Source organism: Prinia subflava, chromosome 6 (assembly GCF_021018805.1).
Source record: "Prinia subflava isolate CZ2003 ecotype Zambia chromosome 6, Cam_Psub_1.2, whole genome shotgun sequence".
NCBI classification, from domain to species: domain Eukaryota; kingdom Metazoa; phylum Chordata; class Aves; order Passeriformes; family Cisticolidae; genus Prinia; species Prinia subflava.
Window position 1 is genome coordinate 23,008,156 of NC_086252.1, and position 18,276 is coordinate 23,026,431.

An 18,276-nucleotide genomic window follows, 5' to 3' on the forward strand; every position below is an offset into this window, starting at 1 on the left:
GGCAAAATGGAAGTGCTGCTCAGGTTCTCAACACATAATCTCCTGAGGTGTGAAATAAATACCTCACATATATGTGAGCAGAACTCCCTGGGTTATTTACCACTGTGGATTTCTGAGTGAATCAAGTAGCTGAGCTGTTACAGGCTTACATTTTGCTGATTTTCAGTTCCTCAGCTGCCCTCTTTCTTTTCAGTCCATATGGTCAGTTAAACTTTTGCTCCCAAGACATTAAACAGATGACTTTTTTCACATACTTATAACATGATGTCACATATTTCAGTGAATTTCTATGTGATTCCAAAAAATCTGGGATGTCAGGCTAGCCCCACAACATCTGCTCTTGTGGAGGGTAGTCACAGATTGTTGAACAATATATATTAAATAGGAAAGGCATACTTTTACCCTTGGCCACCAGTTCTAATGGTGTAGATAAATCCTGCTATTTCTGTATCCTGTTGACACTTTCTTTCTCTGTAGTTGCAGAGTAAAGAATGAATATAACAATGTTAGTCTTAAATTATTTAGCTTTTACTTTAATTGCACTCTTCAATCTACACAGGGAATTATTTTGCAGTACACAGCATAACTTCTTGTATTACTTCAACATTTGCTCCATTACTCTGACCTTTACTCTGTCTTGGTGACCAGTGGCTTTTTTCTTTAAACAGGACTGATGTTTTTGGGCACTTCTTGTTTTTTGGGGGGTTATTTTTGGCTATCCAACTTGAGAAATATTACCTGGTTTAATTTTGTGTACTTACAAGTAGTTCTAACATGTTTAGAAAAATCAGCTGGCAGTAAATTTAGACCAATACTCCTTACTTTTTTGGAGTGTCAGTTGTTCTGATGGATATTTTCAGTTTACTTCCTAAATAGCTGCAATTAAAAAGTTTGTCTTGTAATACTATTTAATCAATTGCAGTATTCTACAGACTGAAAATTCATTGGGTTTTCTTCCCCCTATACAGATAAAGGGATATTTATTATCCAGAGTGAAAGTTCCAGCTTGTGCATTAAAGTAGACAGAGATGGCCTTGTTCTGGAAGACTGTGGGCAGCTCTCAGAAAAGATGTTGTGGAAATGGGTGTCCAGCCGTCGTCTCTTCAACATAGGCAGCAGTGCCTGTCTGGGGCTGAACATCAGCAGGCCAGAGCAGCCACTGGCTATGCTTGAATGTGATTCAACTCAATACTCGTTGTGGTGGAGCTGTGATGGAAAAGCCTTAGTTGGTGTATCGGAGTACAAATTAGCAGTTGAAAACGGTAAACGTATTGTGGCCAAAAAAGAATCTGTTTGTAAATGGAAACAGTACATGTCCTATGATGAAGACCTTTGTGAACACCCATATCAAGGTAAGAATAAAATTTTGTCATAGAAGTGTAGAGGGGAAAGTTTCAGAAGTTCTCTTGGAGGGTGGTTGGGTGCTTATGATCCCTTCCAGTCTCTATTGCAGTTTGGGACTCAAAGTCTGTGGGGTTTTTTATGTACAGTGGTTGAGATGAGCATATCACACAATTGATATTCTTTTGTTAAATTGATCCCCAAACCCACCAACATCCTTGCAAACCAGGAAATTATCATTTCAAATCACCTGTAAAATTAAAAGAGTTACTAAGGATTTGCTGTTGCCTGTCCTGCAGCTGCTATTATCAGATAAACCCAAAGGGAGATCAGAAAGGATTTGGAGCTCTGTCACTGAAAATCAGTCTGTAATTGCAGTGTGCACGAACCAATGTCTGCAGCGTTCAGCACCTGGACTCTGAGCATGCTGAACTTTGAAACAGAGATCAGAATTTTGATAAATCCTGTTATGCAGCTAGTGAAGGTGTAGGAATTTACCTCAAGATCCAGGTCTGCAGACCTGAACAGTTTTCCAGGTTTAAGGAGTAAGATAAGCCCACTGACTTCAAACAGCAACAGACAGCCTGTACCTTTACCCCTTCCTCAGCATTTCTATCGAGGGAGAGACCTGATGTTTGCACACTGTCTCAGACTGAAGCTGTTGATTTTCCCCACTTGAACTGGGTGTTTGGGTTCCAGATCTGGTCTTAGTGGTTTCCCTTGTAGGTGTAGCTCAGCCTCTGCTCTCACCAAACTCCTTCTTTGGGACCTGTGATAGCTGGGAAAGTACTACAGTGCCTCTTTATTAAAACCCAATGGAATTTATACTTAAGACCAGACAGAAAATATTTAAATCCATGAAAAGTCATACACATTTGCCATGTACACACAGTGAGATGAAAGTAGACCCCATTTAGCCATATTACTGCAACATCTCAGAGAGGTGAGGAGAGGATCAGCATTAGACAGGCACTTCTAGCCCAGTTTCAGGACAGAAGTATTTGTGTTGGGAAAATCTTTCACTTTCAGGTTCTATTTTCCATCTTCTACCACAACTCATGCACATACAAAGGCAAGCCCACCTGTTAGTCCACCAAGTAGGGGGTGTGAGGGATATCTACATTCAAATAAAAAAAAATTCAAATATATGTTACCGTGGTAAGAGGTCTGTAGCAATTGAATTTGGTTTCTTGCCAGGACTGATATAATCCCTCCATAGCTGGTAGCATGGTGGCAGGCAGACAGAAAAGCAACCCTGATTTATTTTTTGACCTGTTCCTTGTATTTTCTGTTCATTCACATCAGAAGGGGATTTACAATGTGCAAATTGCTCTTTTTTATGCGCACAGCCAGTCATTAACTCTAGAAACCTCTAGGAACCTGGCATTATGTATTGATTCTGTAGTTGAAGGACTTTGGTCTTAAAGCTATTAGTGTGGAATCTTTGATAAACAATTTCATTCAAAGCTTGATTGTGGAAGCTCTGAGGCTTAGGAGACACTGAGGTAAAGCTTTTACAGCTTTCAATTGCCCTAAAGTCTCTCAATGTTTTGGTCCTCAAAGTACAATAGGAAAAATTAAATATTTTAATTTAAGGCATTGATTGTGGCAACGTATGGAACATCAATTCTTTAGCTATGATATTATTCTCTACAGGAAAAAAAACTTATTTTTAAAAGTCTATTTAATATTCTTTTGTCTTGTACATTTCCTTTCCCAAAGAATGACAAAGAGAGTGGAAGACATGCTAGAAATCCACTTTATAAAAAGTGGGAGAAGTGGGGGAATAATGTTAAATTACTTGTCTGTCATAGACTAATAAATAAGTAAAATTTGCATCTGAGTTTGTATTGATTTAACTAACTGTTGTTTTATATGGTTATTCTGAAATGTAAGTGCAGACTTTCTGTTAATTGATCAGATTTTGGGGGTTGTGGTTTTTTGTTTGCGATATTTTTGTGAGTGGAGTAAGTTACAAGAATGTGCCTCATGATGACAAATTTCATAATTTATTATTTCAATATTCTGTTTACTTAAATTATGCTACTCACACTTGTAATGCTTTAAAATTTGAAAGTCACTTTAGACATTTTATTTTTATTACTGCTGCTAAATACAGAAATAGTGACATATGAGGACAAAAAATTTTTTTGTGATCTGCATTCTTTTAATCTTTGCATTTTTTTTCCAGAAACATACACCTTGCTGGGAAATTCTTTTGGTTTTCCATGTGTTTTTCCGTTTAAATATAACAACAAGTGGTATTATGAGTGTACTAGAGATGGAAAAGAATTTGAGTGGTGTGCCACAACAACTCACTACGAACAAGATGAAAAATGGGGATTTTGCCCCAATGCTGGTAAGATGTTGCTTGTCTTCTCTCTCCCCCTCCAAGAGTTTGTTCTTTATTAGTAATACTAGGACACAGTCTGGTTTTGGATTACTTTCCTTCTGTTAGAAGGGAATGTCTTTTTAAAAAAGCACAAAGGAAGACTTGAGCCAATTTTTCACAGTTTATCCTGTTTGACCTTTGAGACTCAACTACAGGGGGTAGCAGAAGGGCCTTATTCTGTGCAGCCCAGTGACCTTACCCTGCAGCCAAACCCCTCTGTCCTAGTGCTCCACAGGCAGCTTTTGTGGAACCCATAATGTAAGGGTTGCTCTTGCAAGGTCACGTTCTGCTTTTGGCTGCATTGCATCTTGCACATTCCTTCTCTTCTGTGCACTGCTTGGATATGTCTTGGGTCTAAAATACTAAAAAGCAATAGCTTTAAAAATACTTGCTGTTGAAAAGATTTTGGATGTGTAATCCTTGTGAATATTTCAGCTTCTTATGTAAATAAGCAAAATCATGTCTTCTATCAGTAGAAGTGGTTTGGAGAAGCATTTTCTGCTCAAGTTACATTTCAGATGTCTGTTCCAAAGTATCTTAAAACAGCTGTAAATATATCTTTGTAGCGGGTATTTCTGGGCAGTCTTTAAAATAGATGGCATTTGCAGCCTTGCTTATCCTTTTTAACTATAGTAGTTTATTCACTTGAGTACAAGGTCCAAGGAGATCCAGTGAGTGTTGCTCCACAAGTTGGGTGAGGTGTTCGCAGTTTGGATATTTCAACATTTAGCTTTAGAAACAAATAATTAGCCACTAATAAATTAAAATGCAGCTGAGTTGGCTTTATGAGAGTTGTGAAAATCACCAGCTACAGACCAGCTCCCAAGTATTTATCAACAGTATGAAATGTGGAACAACCTTTTATTTCATTAGTGCCCTGTTTCCCTATGTGCATTAACAAAGGAACAGGAAAGGAGATCATAATCATGCTTCCATTGGGATACTGCTATCATTAATTAATTAAATTGTTCCAAGTGTTGTGTTTGATTGATTTGGAGTCTTGGGCAGTTGGTGATGAGTCTGTTTTTGAGTAGAGAGTGGCTGTGATGTCTTTTGGAAGAAGAACCCCAGCACAGACGTCTGCTACCAGTTCAACCTGGCGTCCGTGCTGAGCTGGCATGAGGCTCGCGCTGCCTGTCAGCTGCAAGGAGGGGACCTGCTCAGTGTCACCCACCCGGAAGAGCAGAGCTACATAAGTAACTTAAGCAGTGAGTAGACATTTCTCTGGGCACTTGTAGGAAACCTATAGTTAGATTTCCTCCTTACCTGTGCAAAGGGGTAAGCTCTGGAGCCTGATGCCCTGTGTGATGTCTCTCCCATTGCTTCTTGTGGGGCTTTATCCTGTAACACACTTCAACAGAGCTATTTGAAAGAGCAAGGATGGAGGTAAGTTCCCACCTTAATAAACTGAAGTGCAGAAGTGGTTGTATGTATGGGGGTGTAATATTCCCAATTCTCCCTCCCCACAGAGATTCCCATTCATCCTGCAGTTGTGGTTAGGGAGTGTGTTTGTTTACTTTGGACAATTATACATGTGTTTACCTTCTCTGCAATGTACCTTGGTGTCCCTTTCTCCTGCCAAGTTTTCTTTGTAAGTGGACTTCACCAAATGGGAATGACAGGAGCATTTCTGCAGGCTTCAAGTAAACGTCCTGTATTGGAAAAATGCCAGCTCCATAAGTGGATGTTACTCCTTGTCTGATAAGCAGTTTCCTTTTCCACTTGGAGCAAATGTCTCAGACAAATATTGCAGAGCCTTCTGAAAGCAGGGCTTTCATGGGTATTTTAGTGTGAGTGGAGAAAATCAAGTGAAGGAATGGGTGGTGGAGCTCTGATACAAAGGTTGCCTCAGATTTCTTGTCCATTGCTTCCCACTATTGCTGGTTTTCAATTGAAGGATAAAAGCTAACAGGAAGTTTTAAAAATTATTTCATTAGCTTTTGATATGTCTGCATGGCTGTAAAGGTTTGTGAAAGTTGTTTGGTTTGTGAAAAGCTGAAATAGGCTAGTGTTTGTGTAAACAAGCTAGCATTTATGTAGCTGCTTGTTCTAGATTTAACTTCTAAGGTCAGCAACTACTTGTGCAGGAAAGGCTTGCAGAATGAGTAGCTTTTGAAGAATTTCAGTTTTCTGAGTTTATTCCTTTTCATCTGTGTTGATTAACAAAGTAACTGATTTTTTTAAGGACAGGAAAAAAAAAGCCAACCAGCCCTGAACTCTTTGGAGACTGCTTTGAAGCTTTGGTTTATTCCAATTGTAACAAGTCAGGACAACAGTTCTGTACCTGTAGATATTTTAAAGCTTGGGGAAAGCATGCAGTGTTACTTTGTGTATTTTTTTCTGTTTCAGGGCAGTTAAATTTCACAGACATGGTGCTGTGGATGGGCCTGAATCGCCTGGATGACAACGCTGGCTGGCAGTGGTCAGATGGAGCACCACTAACGTTTGTGAACTGGAGAGCAAGTACTTGCTGTTCCTCTTGCATATGTTATAGCAGCATAGTTAGATGTTCTCTATGACTGCAGCTTGATACAACACTGCTGTTCCTATAGCTATGTTTGAAAAGTAGAATGAAGTGAATGAGTGCACTCTTTTTTTGTAGAAATATTTATTCATATTCACAAACTGAAAGCCCTTCTAGGGATATTACATCAAATGAGATGGATCTGTTCAAAGCATTAATGGTCTAGTCCTTTTGTCATTTACTTTTAAAGGTGTTTTTAAGGTTCCAGTTGCATGTTTTAAAACTATAGCTACTTTCTTGGAGGAAAGGAGTTTCAATTTGTTTATGTTAACAAGCTATAAATATCATTAGCGCATTAACCTGAGTTTTGTGACTTGGTTTGCTACATTTTGAAGTCTGTCCACCAGCAATTATAGACACTCAGGCTTGTTTCAGCCTCTCAGCTGAGAGCAGCAGCCAAGGAGGCATTGCCACACATGTAATTCATGGTAATGTTCAACTGTCCATAGTACTGGTGTAATTTTACTAGAAGTTTGGGTGTGCAGGGATGTGTATACATTAATTCAAGAAGTTGCGGAGAATTTAACACCATTTTGCAACTAAGGACTGATTTTTTGTAATTTTGTGCTTCTCAAAAATGTGTTTGCAGATGTCTCTGATAACCGTTTTAAAGAAAATCATTGTGCAGTGATTAATCCAAGGCTGAAGTATGGCTGGAACAGTTATCTGTGTGAATCTGGATTGCCTTTTGTGTGCAAAAAATATTTAAATAAGACAGAGCATGAAACGCTGGGTAAGTGTCTCAGTGTTACTGTGTGCAAGGAGAGCAAGAGAAGCCACCTGACTCCAAAGTCAGCAGAACAAGGTCACTCTAAATGTGTGGGTTTAAGTTGAATACAATTCACTTTAACTGATGTAATAACACTTTCTTCTGTTTAAATTCAGTCTTTGAAAACATGTTGAGAATCTCAGAACAAACAATTTTAATACAAATAACATTTACTTGATTCCTTACACCATCGGAATGCTCATTCTCTTTTATATTATACAATAAGAGCACTCTTATGAGTTGCAAAATAGATTTTCAGTGTGACTGGAATTCACCAATGGCACACAGAGAAGAGAGCTGTATAAAAGCAGCACAAAATTTGCAGGGGTTTTTATGATGTGCTGTACTTCTGATATACCAAAAAAGTGTTGTGCATATACTTCAGGTGTTTATACAATGAGTATAGGATATATAGTGCATAGAATGACTCAGGCTCCTGTTCTGTGAGAAAGTTAAAGATAGAATTTAGGTTTTTTCTAACATAAATTTTTTGGTTTGTAAGAGCTGTTTACCTGGGTTCAGCTCCTTCCTAGTAACTTAAAGAAACTTTAGCAGCTTGTTTCAAGTAGTAAGGAAAGACAATCCAAACTTTCTGTAGGTAATGCATCTGAGAAAGCTTTATTTGTCTTTGAACCAGGTTCAGAGGTACTAAGGGAGATAAACTGTGTTTTAAACTGAATTAGTGTTTGCACTAGTCCAGCAGCCTTAATGGTTCAGTCATCAAATAAAGTGTAAAGAAATTTCAGTTTGCTTGGCAGGTGATGATGCATAGAGCAGGTGTCTTGACCTCCTTAAATCATCTTGGGAAACTTTGTTTTTCACATGTGAAGGTTAAAAAAAAATCTCTGAATGTGTTATGAACATAGCAGAAACTTGGCAGTTCTATCTAATGTGTATGATCTTTGTGTGCTCATTTAAAGATACGTGGAAGTATTATGCCACTCGTTGTGACGCTGGTTGGTACCCACACAATCGCAACTGCTACAGACTTCATCAAGAGGAGAAGAGCTGGAGTGATGCTTCTCTCTCATGCCAAAGTGAAAATAGCAGGCTCATTAGTATATCCTCCATGGCAGAGGAAGAGCTGCTCCTTAACTTGCTTGAAAGTGGTGAGTTTGGGGAGTTTGTGTGCCAGTTTTCTTCAAGGGTTTTGCTCTTTAACATTGTTACTGTCTAAGCACTGTATTACATGGCACACCCAAATGAATTTTGCAAAAAAAAAGAAATCACGGTGTGTGCCCATTCTAAGAGTCTTAAAAATGCATAGAGTCACGTTTTCTAATAGCCATTCTTAAAATAAAGATATGACTCCACAAAGCAGACACAGTGAGGCCATAGTAAACATGCTAGCATTTGTCCTTTCCTGTTCTTTCCTGGTTCCTTGCAAACTGTTGCAAAATATTCAGCCATCAACCTTATACTAGAGTTGTGCTTAGAAGCAAAAGCAATTCAGTCTCTCTTGCTTGCAAGCTGGCCTGATCCACACTGCAAAATTGCTGCTGTTACTGTGAGGGCAGAGTCCCCTTTGATGTCAGCAGGGCGTATCAAAGCACTTCTGCTAGTTCACATTGTCCTAAGAGGTAGCATAACTACACAAGGAACTTAATGAACAAAAGCTCTTTGAGGCAGCAATGCCAATAGTTTTGTTGTCAAAACAGCAGCAAAGAAAAGTGAGTATTTTCTTGCTGCCACTGACACCAGTGTGCTGGCAGAGCTGCACAGTTTGGTTGTGAGTCTTTCTCACCAAGCTGGGGCACAGTGTTATGTGGAGATTAGGAGATCAACCTCCACCATCTTCCTTACCTCTATTAAGGCTCTCCATGTATTATCAATTTGCAGGGATGCTGTAATGGATAGATGTAATTGTTCTCAACTTGTATTCAGCTTCAGTCTGCTGCTTCTCTCCAGCCTGCTTCAGGCTTCTCTTCAGGAGAAGGGCTTACATGCCTGAGAGCCTGAGGCTTTTTCTCCTGTAGTAGCTGGTTAAATAAGACTTTACACCAAAATGCAAGCCTTGGCTCTCCTATATTTGTCAGATGCTGGCTACAACTGTGCTGTCTGTGGACCCTATAACTCGCAGAGAAGCCTAAAGCTGAGTGTGCCATGGAAAATTATATGAGGAAATATTTCACTTCCATGTCTGTTTTTCTGCCCCATGCCTTCAAGAAAGTGCATATGCTCTTAATTTGTATTTTTTGGAATTTTAAAGCATATTCTCATGTATGTTGATTTTATTTTTGAAATGATTTAGTTTTCAAGAGCAGTAGAACATAGTCTCATCAGTAAGGTTTCCTAAAGTTTATGCAGCTTTTTATTTTTTTCTGAAAGAAGGACATTCCAACAAAAATCCCATGAATAATTTTTAATGGTGGTATCATGTTAAAGGAGAAATTTGCTTTATCACTTCACCATTAAAATCTGAACTCACTTATTATTTTGCAGAAAATGTGACAGAGACATGGATTGGATTATACAGTAATAACACCCCTGTTGTTTTTGAGTGGTCAGATAGCACCCCAGTAAAATTCTCTAACTGGCACAGACAAGAACCTAACACCTTTCAAAGAACAGGACAACTCTGTGTTTCAGCACAAGGACCTGTAAGTTTTCTTTTCAAAAGAATTAGACACTTTGGTTTAGTTCATAATAATTGTGTTTCTTGCTGTGCATAGTTTTTTAAACCATGACCTGCAGTATGACTTTGTATTTTGATTCCTAATGTATTCATGTTGTGATAAATTAAGTGCAGCCTTTAGAAACCAATGCATTCTGCAGTGCTGATGCAAAAAAAATTAATCACAGATTTTGAGCTTACATTCAATAAAAAATACTACATATATTGAGCCTGCCAAATGGAAGAGAACAAATATGAGTGGATATTTTGATAAAGTAATTTAAAATCCAAGTTGAGTGTGTCATAATTTATGATGTATAAGTTCTGGTCTTGAAAGTTTCAAATTCATGTTTTGAAAAGCTGTCAGCTGTACCTGTATTATCTTTGTATTAATATCTATAAATTTTATGCAGTGTCTTTCAAAATCACAGTAGTAAAGGTCTATATGAAAGTATAGAAGTTGATAGCAAGATATGTTGATGCCAGCTCAGTCAGGGGTTGTAAAACAGGGAGTAATGTTAAAAAAACACCGTCCTGGCTTGTTGGTACTCATGGCACTGTCAATTCTTTTGTCATGTGACTATGCATGACCATGCATTTACTTTACTTTTGCAATTAACAGTACTTAAACTCACTAATACATGACTTGCATAGGTAGCACTATAATTTTTAAATTTTTTTGCAAGGTATGTTTAGTCTGAGTGTGAAAACTGTATCAAAAAGAGTTTCTATTGTCTCTACAGTAGTGGGTTCAAGTTGCAGTCTTTAACTCAGGGGAAAGCCGAGATAATTACAATAACTGGGAAAAGTGTGTTCCTGTTGAAGCAGAAAATAGGACTTTGGAACAATTGGAGGTTTTAGATTCCAAAGTCATATTTTACTCAGTTTGCAAGTGTAAACAAATGAAAATGTAAAATACAAAGGAAAAGAAGGTTCAAGAAAAAATTTTTCAATAATTTTTTTTGATACATGTCCAGTATGTACAGATGTGTGAAAATTATATGATACAAAGTTTGCAATTTCTTGAGTAAGGACTGTTCAAATATAGAGATTAATCTTACAAAGAACCATAAGAACTAGAAAGGACTGGCATAGCCATGGTGTTAGTTAATTCAGATGCTCTACATCCTGAAGACTGATTCAAAGAGATAAACCCATTTGTAGGATTGATTTGAGATGTCCTGCTGACAGTGTTGGTAGAAATAAATGGACCATCTAAGGATGAGTAAATGGAGTGAAAAAAATTACTTCTTTTTAATGAAGAGTTAAGAGAAAGAGAGAGTGTGATCTAATATTTGTACAGATATGCATGAGGATATGGCTATATATGAAATATACTTTCTTTTATTCCTTAGGAGGGACATTGGAGGATTAAAAAATGTGAAGACAAATCTTTCTATATCTGCAAAAAAGCAGGGGAATTTAACAGTGTCTCTCCTGAACTGGAATCAAGTTGTCCAGAGGTAAGTGGGTTTGTGGTTGTTTTAGAACTATACTAATGACATAGAATTATATAGGTAACCTCTAAAGACAGCTACAGAACATATGGATGCAAATAGAGAGATTATTTTAGTTTTTCATATTAAAGGCATGCATGTTTTGCTTGGAAAAATCTCATTGTTTGCTTTAAAAGTATGGTAAACTAAATTTTAATGTAAGATTAAAAGCCTTCACAAGATGCCTTTCATGGCTTGTTGATTCATCAGGGATTGTGACCCAAGTTCCTATTTCTTTCTAGATCAAAAGTGAAGCCCTTTTGTCCACCATCTGTGCAAATAATGGCTGTTATATGATGCCTCGTCCCACACATGGTTTTCATACATTGAAATGGAATGTCAGGGTGAAAAACAATCAGTCTCATTGACACACAGGGTGAACTCTTCCACTCGTACATGAGAATTCCATTTGCTTTCAAACACAAATGGGAAGGAGCACAGCTATCTGACTAGGACATTGGATCATATTTTCAGGCATTTAGGCTCTGTGTTCTGGCAGTAAAAGGAAGCGTGTTAAAGTGTGACTTTATTTACCATCAGTTCCTTTTCACAGTGTGGAAAGAGGAAACTTGTTGAATTTTTGTTATATTCAAAACTGTGGAGGAAAAGAATCCTACTTTTCTAAGCTGCTTTATTATTTAGCTCATTGTCTTCCTTTTTTTAGTTTCCTGTCTTGTTTCTTGGGAAATGAAGAAATGCAACCAGTTCAGTTGAATTATAAGGTTAAGGCTGAACTGTTTGGAGTCAGATGTAGATGTGTCCTGATGTAGATCCAGATCCAGATTTCTTGTCAAACGGTTATGGACATTACTGCTTGATTCCAGCTTAACATTTCCAAAAGTTTAGGGTGACTACATTTATTTCATTTGGACCAATGTATTTTGTCACTCAAGAATTTTGTGTGTTATTAGTGTAAGAAAGGTTTGTCACAGTCCTGACTGGGTAAAAAATGTGCAGAGTATCATGTTTTTCTTGACAAGCTGTAGTCAGCAGTTTGACAGCACTTCAACTTCTTCTCAGTCTTGTGCCCCATAGGGTTGTCTTAAGATATTGAGCCACTGGTCAGAAGTATTTTGATCCACTCTGGCAACTTCTACTCAGGATAAATTTCTGCTTCTTGGTGTCTCCCACCCTGTAAAAACATTTGCTGAACCCTCTTACAGTCCCTTGGCTTTGATCCTTTTCTTTCTAATGTGAAAAAAGTTACATTCAATTAATCAAAAGGCTGAGAGAGTGTATTATCTCTTTATCCTCTTGCTTATTTAAAACATTTAATCATAAGACTGAGCAGGTATGCTGCATGAACTCACACCACCAGAACTTACACCAGTCCAGGTGGTGTCTTTTGGACACCCAGAGGTGAATAGTATGAAATAAAAGACTAATGATGAGATGAAATGAGGCAGGCTGACCACTGAGAGTGGTCAGAAAATGTGGTATCCACATTTTTAGTGACCTTGAGGGTAACTGCTCTTCAACCATGGTAGGAAAGAAAAGATCTATAGGGAAGCCAGGGATCATCACAAAGAAGGTACAAAAGGGAGACAAGTGTTTAAAAATTATACAGTAAGTAATAACCTATAAAATAATGTTCATTTCTTTTAAGGGATGGGAAAGACATGGTGGATATTGTTACAAAATCGACAGTACCCCTCGAAGTTTTGAACATGCTTCCAGTGGTTATTTCTGCCCATCTGCACTTGTATCAGTAACAAACAGGTAGTTAATCCTATTAGACAGTGTGAAGATACCTCTAACAAGAGCTATTCTAACTTTATAAAGTGTTGCATGGCAAAAGATATTACCATTGTGAAATAATATTTGCTTGAGAGGTGAGCATAATTACTAACATCAGCTAAAATCAAAGGTGTGTTTTGCCTTACTTTTTAATTGAAAATAAATTCAGTAAAAAGCAACTGTTAGGTTAATAAACACTTGTAACAATGTGCACACATGGGCATGCAGAAATTGAAAGAAAATGCTTTTTGCAGGAGTATGTATCATCTTTAAGAAACTTTATTGCTGTACTTGGAAGATGTACTGAAAAATGAAAATATATTTTCATAGTGAAAACTATAAAAATTTAATCCAAATCGTATAATGTTTTATAAATGTTTCTATTTATGTATTCATTTTATGTGATTTCTCAGCAAATAGGGTAAGAGACTAAATGTTTGAAAGCATTTGTTACTGTTTTCCCAGGCCTTGTTCTTACTTGTTCTATTCCAGGTTTAGCAAGAGCTTTCTCCTCTGTAGATGTCCAGATCCTTGGTTTTTCTCTGCTCTCTTTGTTATTTACTCTTTATGTTTGATTTCCATTGAAGTTTGACATAAGAATAGATAAATTACATAAATATTTTAACTGCTACATATTTTTTGTTAAAAACCCCCCTGAACAACAACAAAAAACCCAAACCCCAAAAATATAAGGAGGAAATGTCTGCTCCCTTTAGACCAGGGGAAGTAATCCGCAGCAATCAGATAAATAGTAGGTAGGTATTTTAGGAAAACACTGGCTACCCTACATAAGGATTTCCATCAATGGGAATTTGCCCTGCCCAGTGGTTTCAGGATTGTGCACAGGGCGTGCAGCACTGAGCTGCAGTGTGACAAAGGTCCTTTCAGGGGGAATAAAGGCCAAATTCTTGCAGCTGAGTATTGGTAGGTGAAATATGGCAGGGAGCTGAGGGCATGCTGTATATCCCTAGAATCATGTCTTCTGTCTTTTTCTGCCTTTTTTTTTTTTATTTTTTTCACTTCTCGGTGTAGCCATCACTCGTTATGATGTTAGTTTCCAGTTCCAGTTAGCAGTAGTAGAAAGGAGTAGCAAAAACTTGTTAGTTTAGTGGTTTTGTTAAATTACTACTGAGCTTTGTTGTTCTGGAGTGAAAACTGCAAAAAATTTTCATTTATTGATCCTAAAATGTTGATTGGATATTAAGTTGTAGAGGAAGGAGAGTAGACATAAAAAGAGAACATGCAGAGGAAATGCAAATTAAGTACAAGTTCTGAGTCACTCACAGTGTTACAGATACATTCAGTTTTTTACATTAACGTCATCCTTATATTTAGCCATTCTTTTCAGAGTTTATGAAACCAGAAAGTCAGATGAGTCTTCATCAAAGTGGGAAACTTCTTTGCTGTGTAATTTTCATAGTCAGCTGATTAAATGTGTTCATAAACTGAAACATTTTCGTATAATCCTATCTCAATTATATCAGAACTAATTGCATTTAAGTGAAAATTGGATTCATATGCACAACAGTTATAACTTGCAAAAAGGTGTATACCTCTCACATAACTTTTGTGAAGAAATCGAAGAAAAAAGTGATTCTTTGTAGTCAATTCAGCTGGTGTTTGAGTCCTTCAGATCTGGTTTGTTAGTGCTGCTTTGTGTCTCTGCTGGTTTCAGTAGGACACTTCTGTGCAGAGATTTTTCTTTTCCTGCTTCTTGAGCCTTTTCAGACCCCACAAACTTTTTTCCTTCACACAAGGATTTTCTTGATTTTATTTGTGCATTACTAATACATTCTGTCTTTCCATCTGATGACTCAAGCATTGAAGTTATAACAGCTGATTCTAGTGTTTCTTTTATATGCTCAAGTGCTGAAAAAATAGGGAAAAATTGTGGCTCGTTCTACAGACTTGTGCCTCAAGTCCTGCACAGCATTCTGTAAAGAAAATTAAGTACCTCTGTTATATTTTTCTCTTCTGAGATAACTTAAAATTATTTCATGAGAGCCATTCACTGAAATACCGATTTACCTATTTTATTCTAAAAACTTTATCTTGATTATTTTATTAAGGTTTGAACAAGCTTTTATCAACAGCCTGATCCTCAGCATGGCAAAACCTGAGAGAACTTATTTTTGGATAGGATTGCAAGACCTTAACAACACAGGAGAATACTTTTGGCTAAGTCCAGGAGGAAGGAATCACTCTGTGAGCTACACAAACTGGAACAAGTACCAGCCACGTGAGTAGCATGCTGGTAAAAATGCAATGGCTTGGAAATGGAAACTGGGGAGTGTTTCCATTTCCAAACTCTTTTCCATGGCAGTGACTTAGCAGGGACTAAAGAGTCCCAGTCCTTTCCTCCCTGCCTGGCCAAGAGAGCAGAGAGGTAAATTTACATCTGCTGTTGGCTCCATAACATGAAGTTGTGCACAGTCGGGCTCTCCTTACAGACACAGCTAATCCCTGAAATTCTTCTTTTCATACATTTCTTTATGAACTATAATACATTTGTTGTATACATTGAATTTTTTAAAAAACCTCAAAAACCAAACTTGATGTTTTCCATCCATTTCTTTTTGAAATTTTCAAGTGCTTCCTGACACTCCCAGTAAAAGGTCCTAGAAAAGTCATGGATTTTATTCAGTAACAGTCACAGTTTGAGATTTGCATTTTATATGAAAAATAGGCTAGAGGTTGCTAGATACATTTCTGTGAACAACAGCAGTGTGTGGAGGCTTCTTCTTCTTCCCCTTTAGTTTGGTCTAGTTTGTTTTATAGTAATTCCAAGGAAAGTCTTCCAAGGAAAGAAAAAATGAAAAAATTAAATAGCTGTTCAACCTTTGGAACATAAACCACTAAGCAGTACCTGAAAGTAGAGATGTAATTATAAAGATACTCCATTTCAATAATGGCTCTCTGATTTGCACTCTTTACATTTATTGCTTTACTACTACATTTTTCAAAAGTAATGTTGTTAATTGCATTTCTTCACCTGCATTTTATGAGAGGAACTATTTGTTACAAGACAGGCTTATAAACTGGCTGCTAACAAAGAATTTTCTAGTTTTGTACGTTCATTAAGGTTTTATCCAGAAACTCATGATAATAAAACAGCCCCTTGACCAAAAAAATCACAAAGTTCAGATGTTTTATTCTAATATTCAACACTTTTTCTCATGTCTAGGTCATTCTGGAGGATGTGTGGCTATGCGAGGGCAGAACCCTGTTGGTTATTGGGAGGTGAAAAGCTGCAAGAGCTTCAAAGCAATGTCATTGTGCAAGCAAAAAGTCAATTCTTATGAAGAACCTGAACTTACTTTTCAAAAATATTTGAGTTCCTGCTCTTTTGGATGGGAGTCAGAACCTAATCTGCTCAACTGCTACAAGGTGCATGTCATACTTAGTTTGAGTTTTCCTGATTCTATACCAGATTAAGGGTATGCTGTTCCTAAAACATTTTTGATAATGCGTTATTTCTTTCACTCATCAAACAAAACTTTCTTGTTACAGTCCCGTGCTGCATTTAAAAGTGAGTGAAAGTGCTAAGAATCAGAGCTATGCTTGGAATATACATGGCTTTAGTTCAGAAAAATGGTGACTAATATTTGATTTTAATGGGTTTCTGAAAAATCTACTCTCTAAAATCACCTACATTTATGACAATGTTTATTTTATTGCAGATATTTCACAATGAAAAAGTTCTGATGAGAAGAACATGGCATGAAGCAGAAGCCTTATGTCGAGATTTTGGAGCACATCTTGCTAGTTTTAGCCACATCTATGAAGAGATGTTTTTAAACAATCTATTATATACAATTTTTGATAGGTAAATATACTTTTAACACCAACAAGATTTATCTTAATGATACTAATCTGCAATTTATGTTATTCCATCCTTTTTACTGGTGTCCAAAAAAGTCCTTACTCTAACGTGAACTTAAAAATGGGTGAAATGCATCAGCAACATTGCAATGTGATTTTTTTTGAAGATGATCCTTGTGGTAAATGTTGAGCAGCTGTTGTTGTCAAGGTGGTGTTTTTGTGAGTTAACGTTCCTCATTGAAATGGAGCTTCAACTATTTTAATCCTATTTTAAATCTTTTCATCTTGTAAAATATAATCTAACATTTTAATAGGAAAGCAAGAGTCTACTTCATGGATACTAAAAAGTTAAGAAACGTATAATGAAATTATATATTGAATTCAAGAAGAAATTAATATGTGTACTATTAAAAAATTATTTCTGAAATGGCTAAGGAAAATGTGCATGAGCAGTGTTATTTTCTTTGTTTTTGTTACAGAACAGAAGAGAGACAGTTCTGGATTGGATTTAACAAAAGAAATGCACTTTCTGGAGGGACGTGGCAGTGGTCAGACAGAACACCTGTAACTATCTGTGTACTCTGTATTTCAGTAACCTTTCAAGTCATATCTGAGCAAACATTGACCCAAGCAAAGTCTTTTAGACATGGAAACTGCTGTTAATCATGTCAAAAATTGTTAGGTTTCATCACTGTTCACTTATTTTTATGAAAAAGAAGTCTGATATAAGATGAATGGGTTGGACAGGACATTGGGAGAACATGACTATGGACCCTATTATTTATATTTTACCATCATAATTTAAGTGGTTCTCTAGCAGTTCTTTAGATGTTCTTGTTGTATACCCATATCTAAATCCTTCATTTTTCTCCATGATGAGGATTTTAAATGCTTCATCTTCGGTTGTCAGTGAAAGAGAATGAATGTGCTGTTTTCAGGTTGTATCTGCGTTTTTGGAGGACAAGTATGTTGAAGATGACTCAAGAAACTGTGGCGTGTTCAAAGTAAACAGAACAGTCTTTCCAGCACACTGCAATGAAAAACGTGAATGGATATGCAAAATACCAAAAGGTGAAATCTTAACTAACATGCATTGTCTGTTATACACGTTACTTGCAATTCAGTAGAGACAAGGAAAAAATCTTCTTTTCTGAAAGTCTTCTTTTTAGCCACTCTGGAGTTCTCCCTGCTCTTGTGCATGAAATCATGGCAAAGCCAAATGTGTTATTCCACTTATGTTTGTGGTCCAGTTAACAGATCTAATGTGAACAGTCAGTTTAAAAACATGTAGCAAGATTACCTGTTAGTTAGAAATACTCATTCAAAGTTGTTATTCATAAAAACTACAGTAAATGTCTTTTAGTGAGTGTGGCAATTATTTTATTCTGCACTTAACTCCCTTTTTTATTCTTGAACGAGAATAGCAATATTCTTAATGATTTTTGATTTGTATTTTTTTTTTGCAGGTGTCAAACCAATGAGTCCAGTTTGGTACACAGCTGGTATGAAAATATTTTCTTTTTTTCATTTTGAAACAATATAACTTGGAAATACAATTTAAGCCTTTGTTAAAAATAAAAT

The 18,276-nt window shown here is 36.8% G+C and overlaps 1 protein-coding gene across 1 annotated transcript in view; it reads left to right on the forward strand.

Annotated features, from left to right (window-relative positions):
* Positions 1-18,276, forward strand: part of PLA2R1 (phospholipase A2 receptor 1) — a 39,586-nt gene that overhangs the window by 2,767 nt on the left and 18,543 nt on the right. The window contains exons 2-16 of the mRNA XM_063400668.1: positions 969-1,352; positions 3,533-3,700; positions 4,768-4,941; positions 6,083-6,196; positions 6,847-6,990; positions 7,947-8,135; positions 9,469-9,626; positions 10,996-11,103; positions 12,743-12,855; positions 14,943-15,112; positions 16,058-16,260; positions 16,554-16,699; positions 17,175-17,259; positions 17,634-17,766; positions 18,162-18,197. Of these exons, the coding sequence (XP_063256738.1) occupies positions 969-1,352; positions 3,533-3,700; positions 4,768-4,941; positions 6,083-6,196; positions 6,847-6,990; positions 7,947-8,135; positions 9,469-9,626; positions 10,996-11,103; positions 12,743-12,855; positions 14,943-15,112; positions 16,058-16,260; positions 16,554-16,699; positions 17,175-17,259; positions 17,634-17,766; positions 18,162-18,197 (2,325 nt within the window). The remainder of the gene's footprint in view (positions 1-968; positions 1,353-3,532; positions 3,701-4,767; positions 4,942-6,082; positions 6,197-6,846; positions 6,991-7,946; positions 8,136-9,468; positions 9,627-10,995; positions 11,104-12,742; positions 12,856-14,942; positions 15,113-16,057; positions 16,261-16,553; positions 16,700-17,174; positions 17,260-17,633; positions 17,767-18,161; positions 18,198-18,276) is intronic.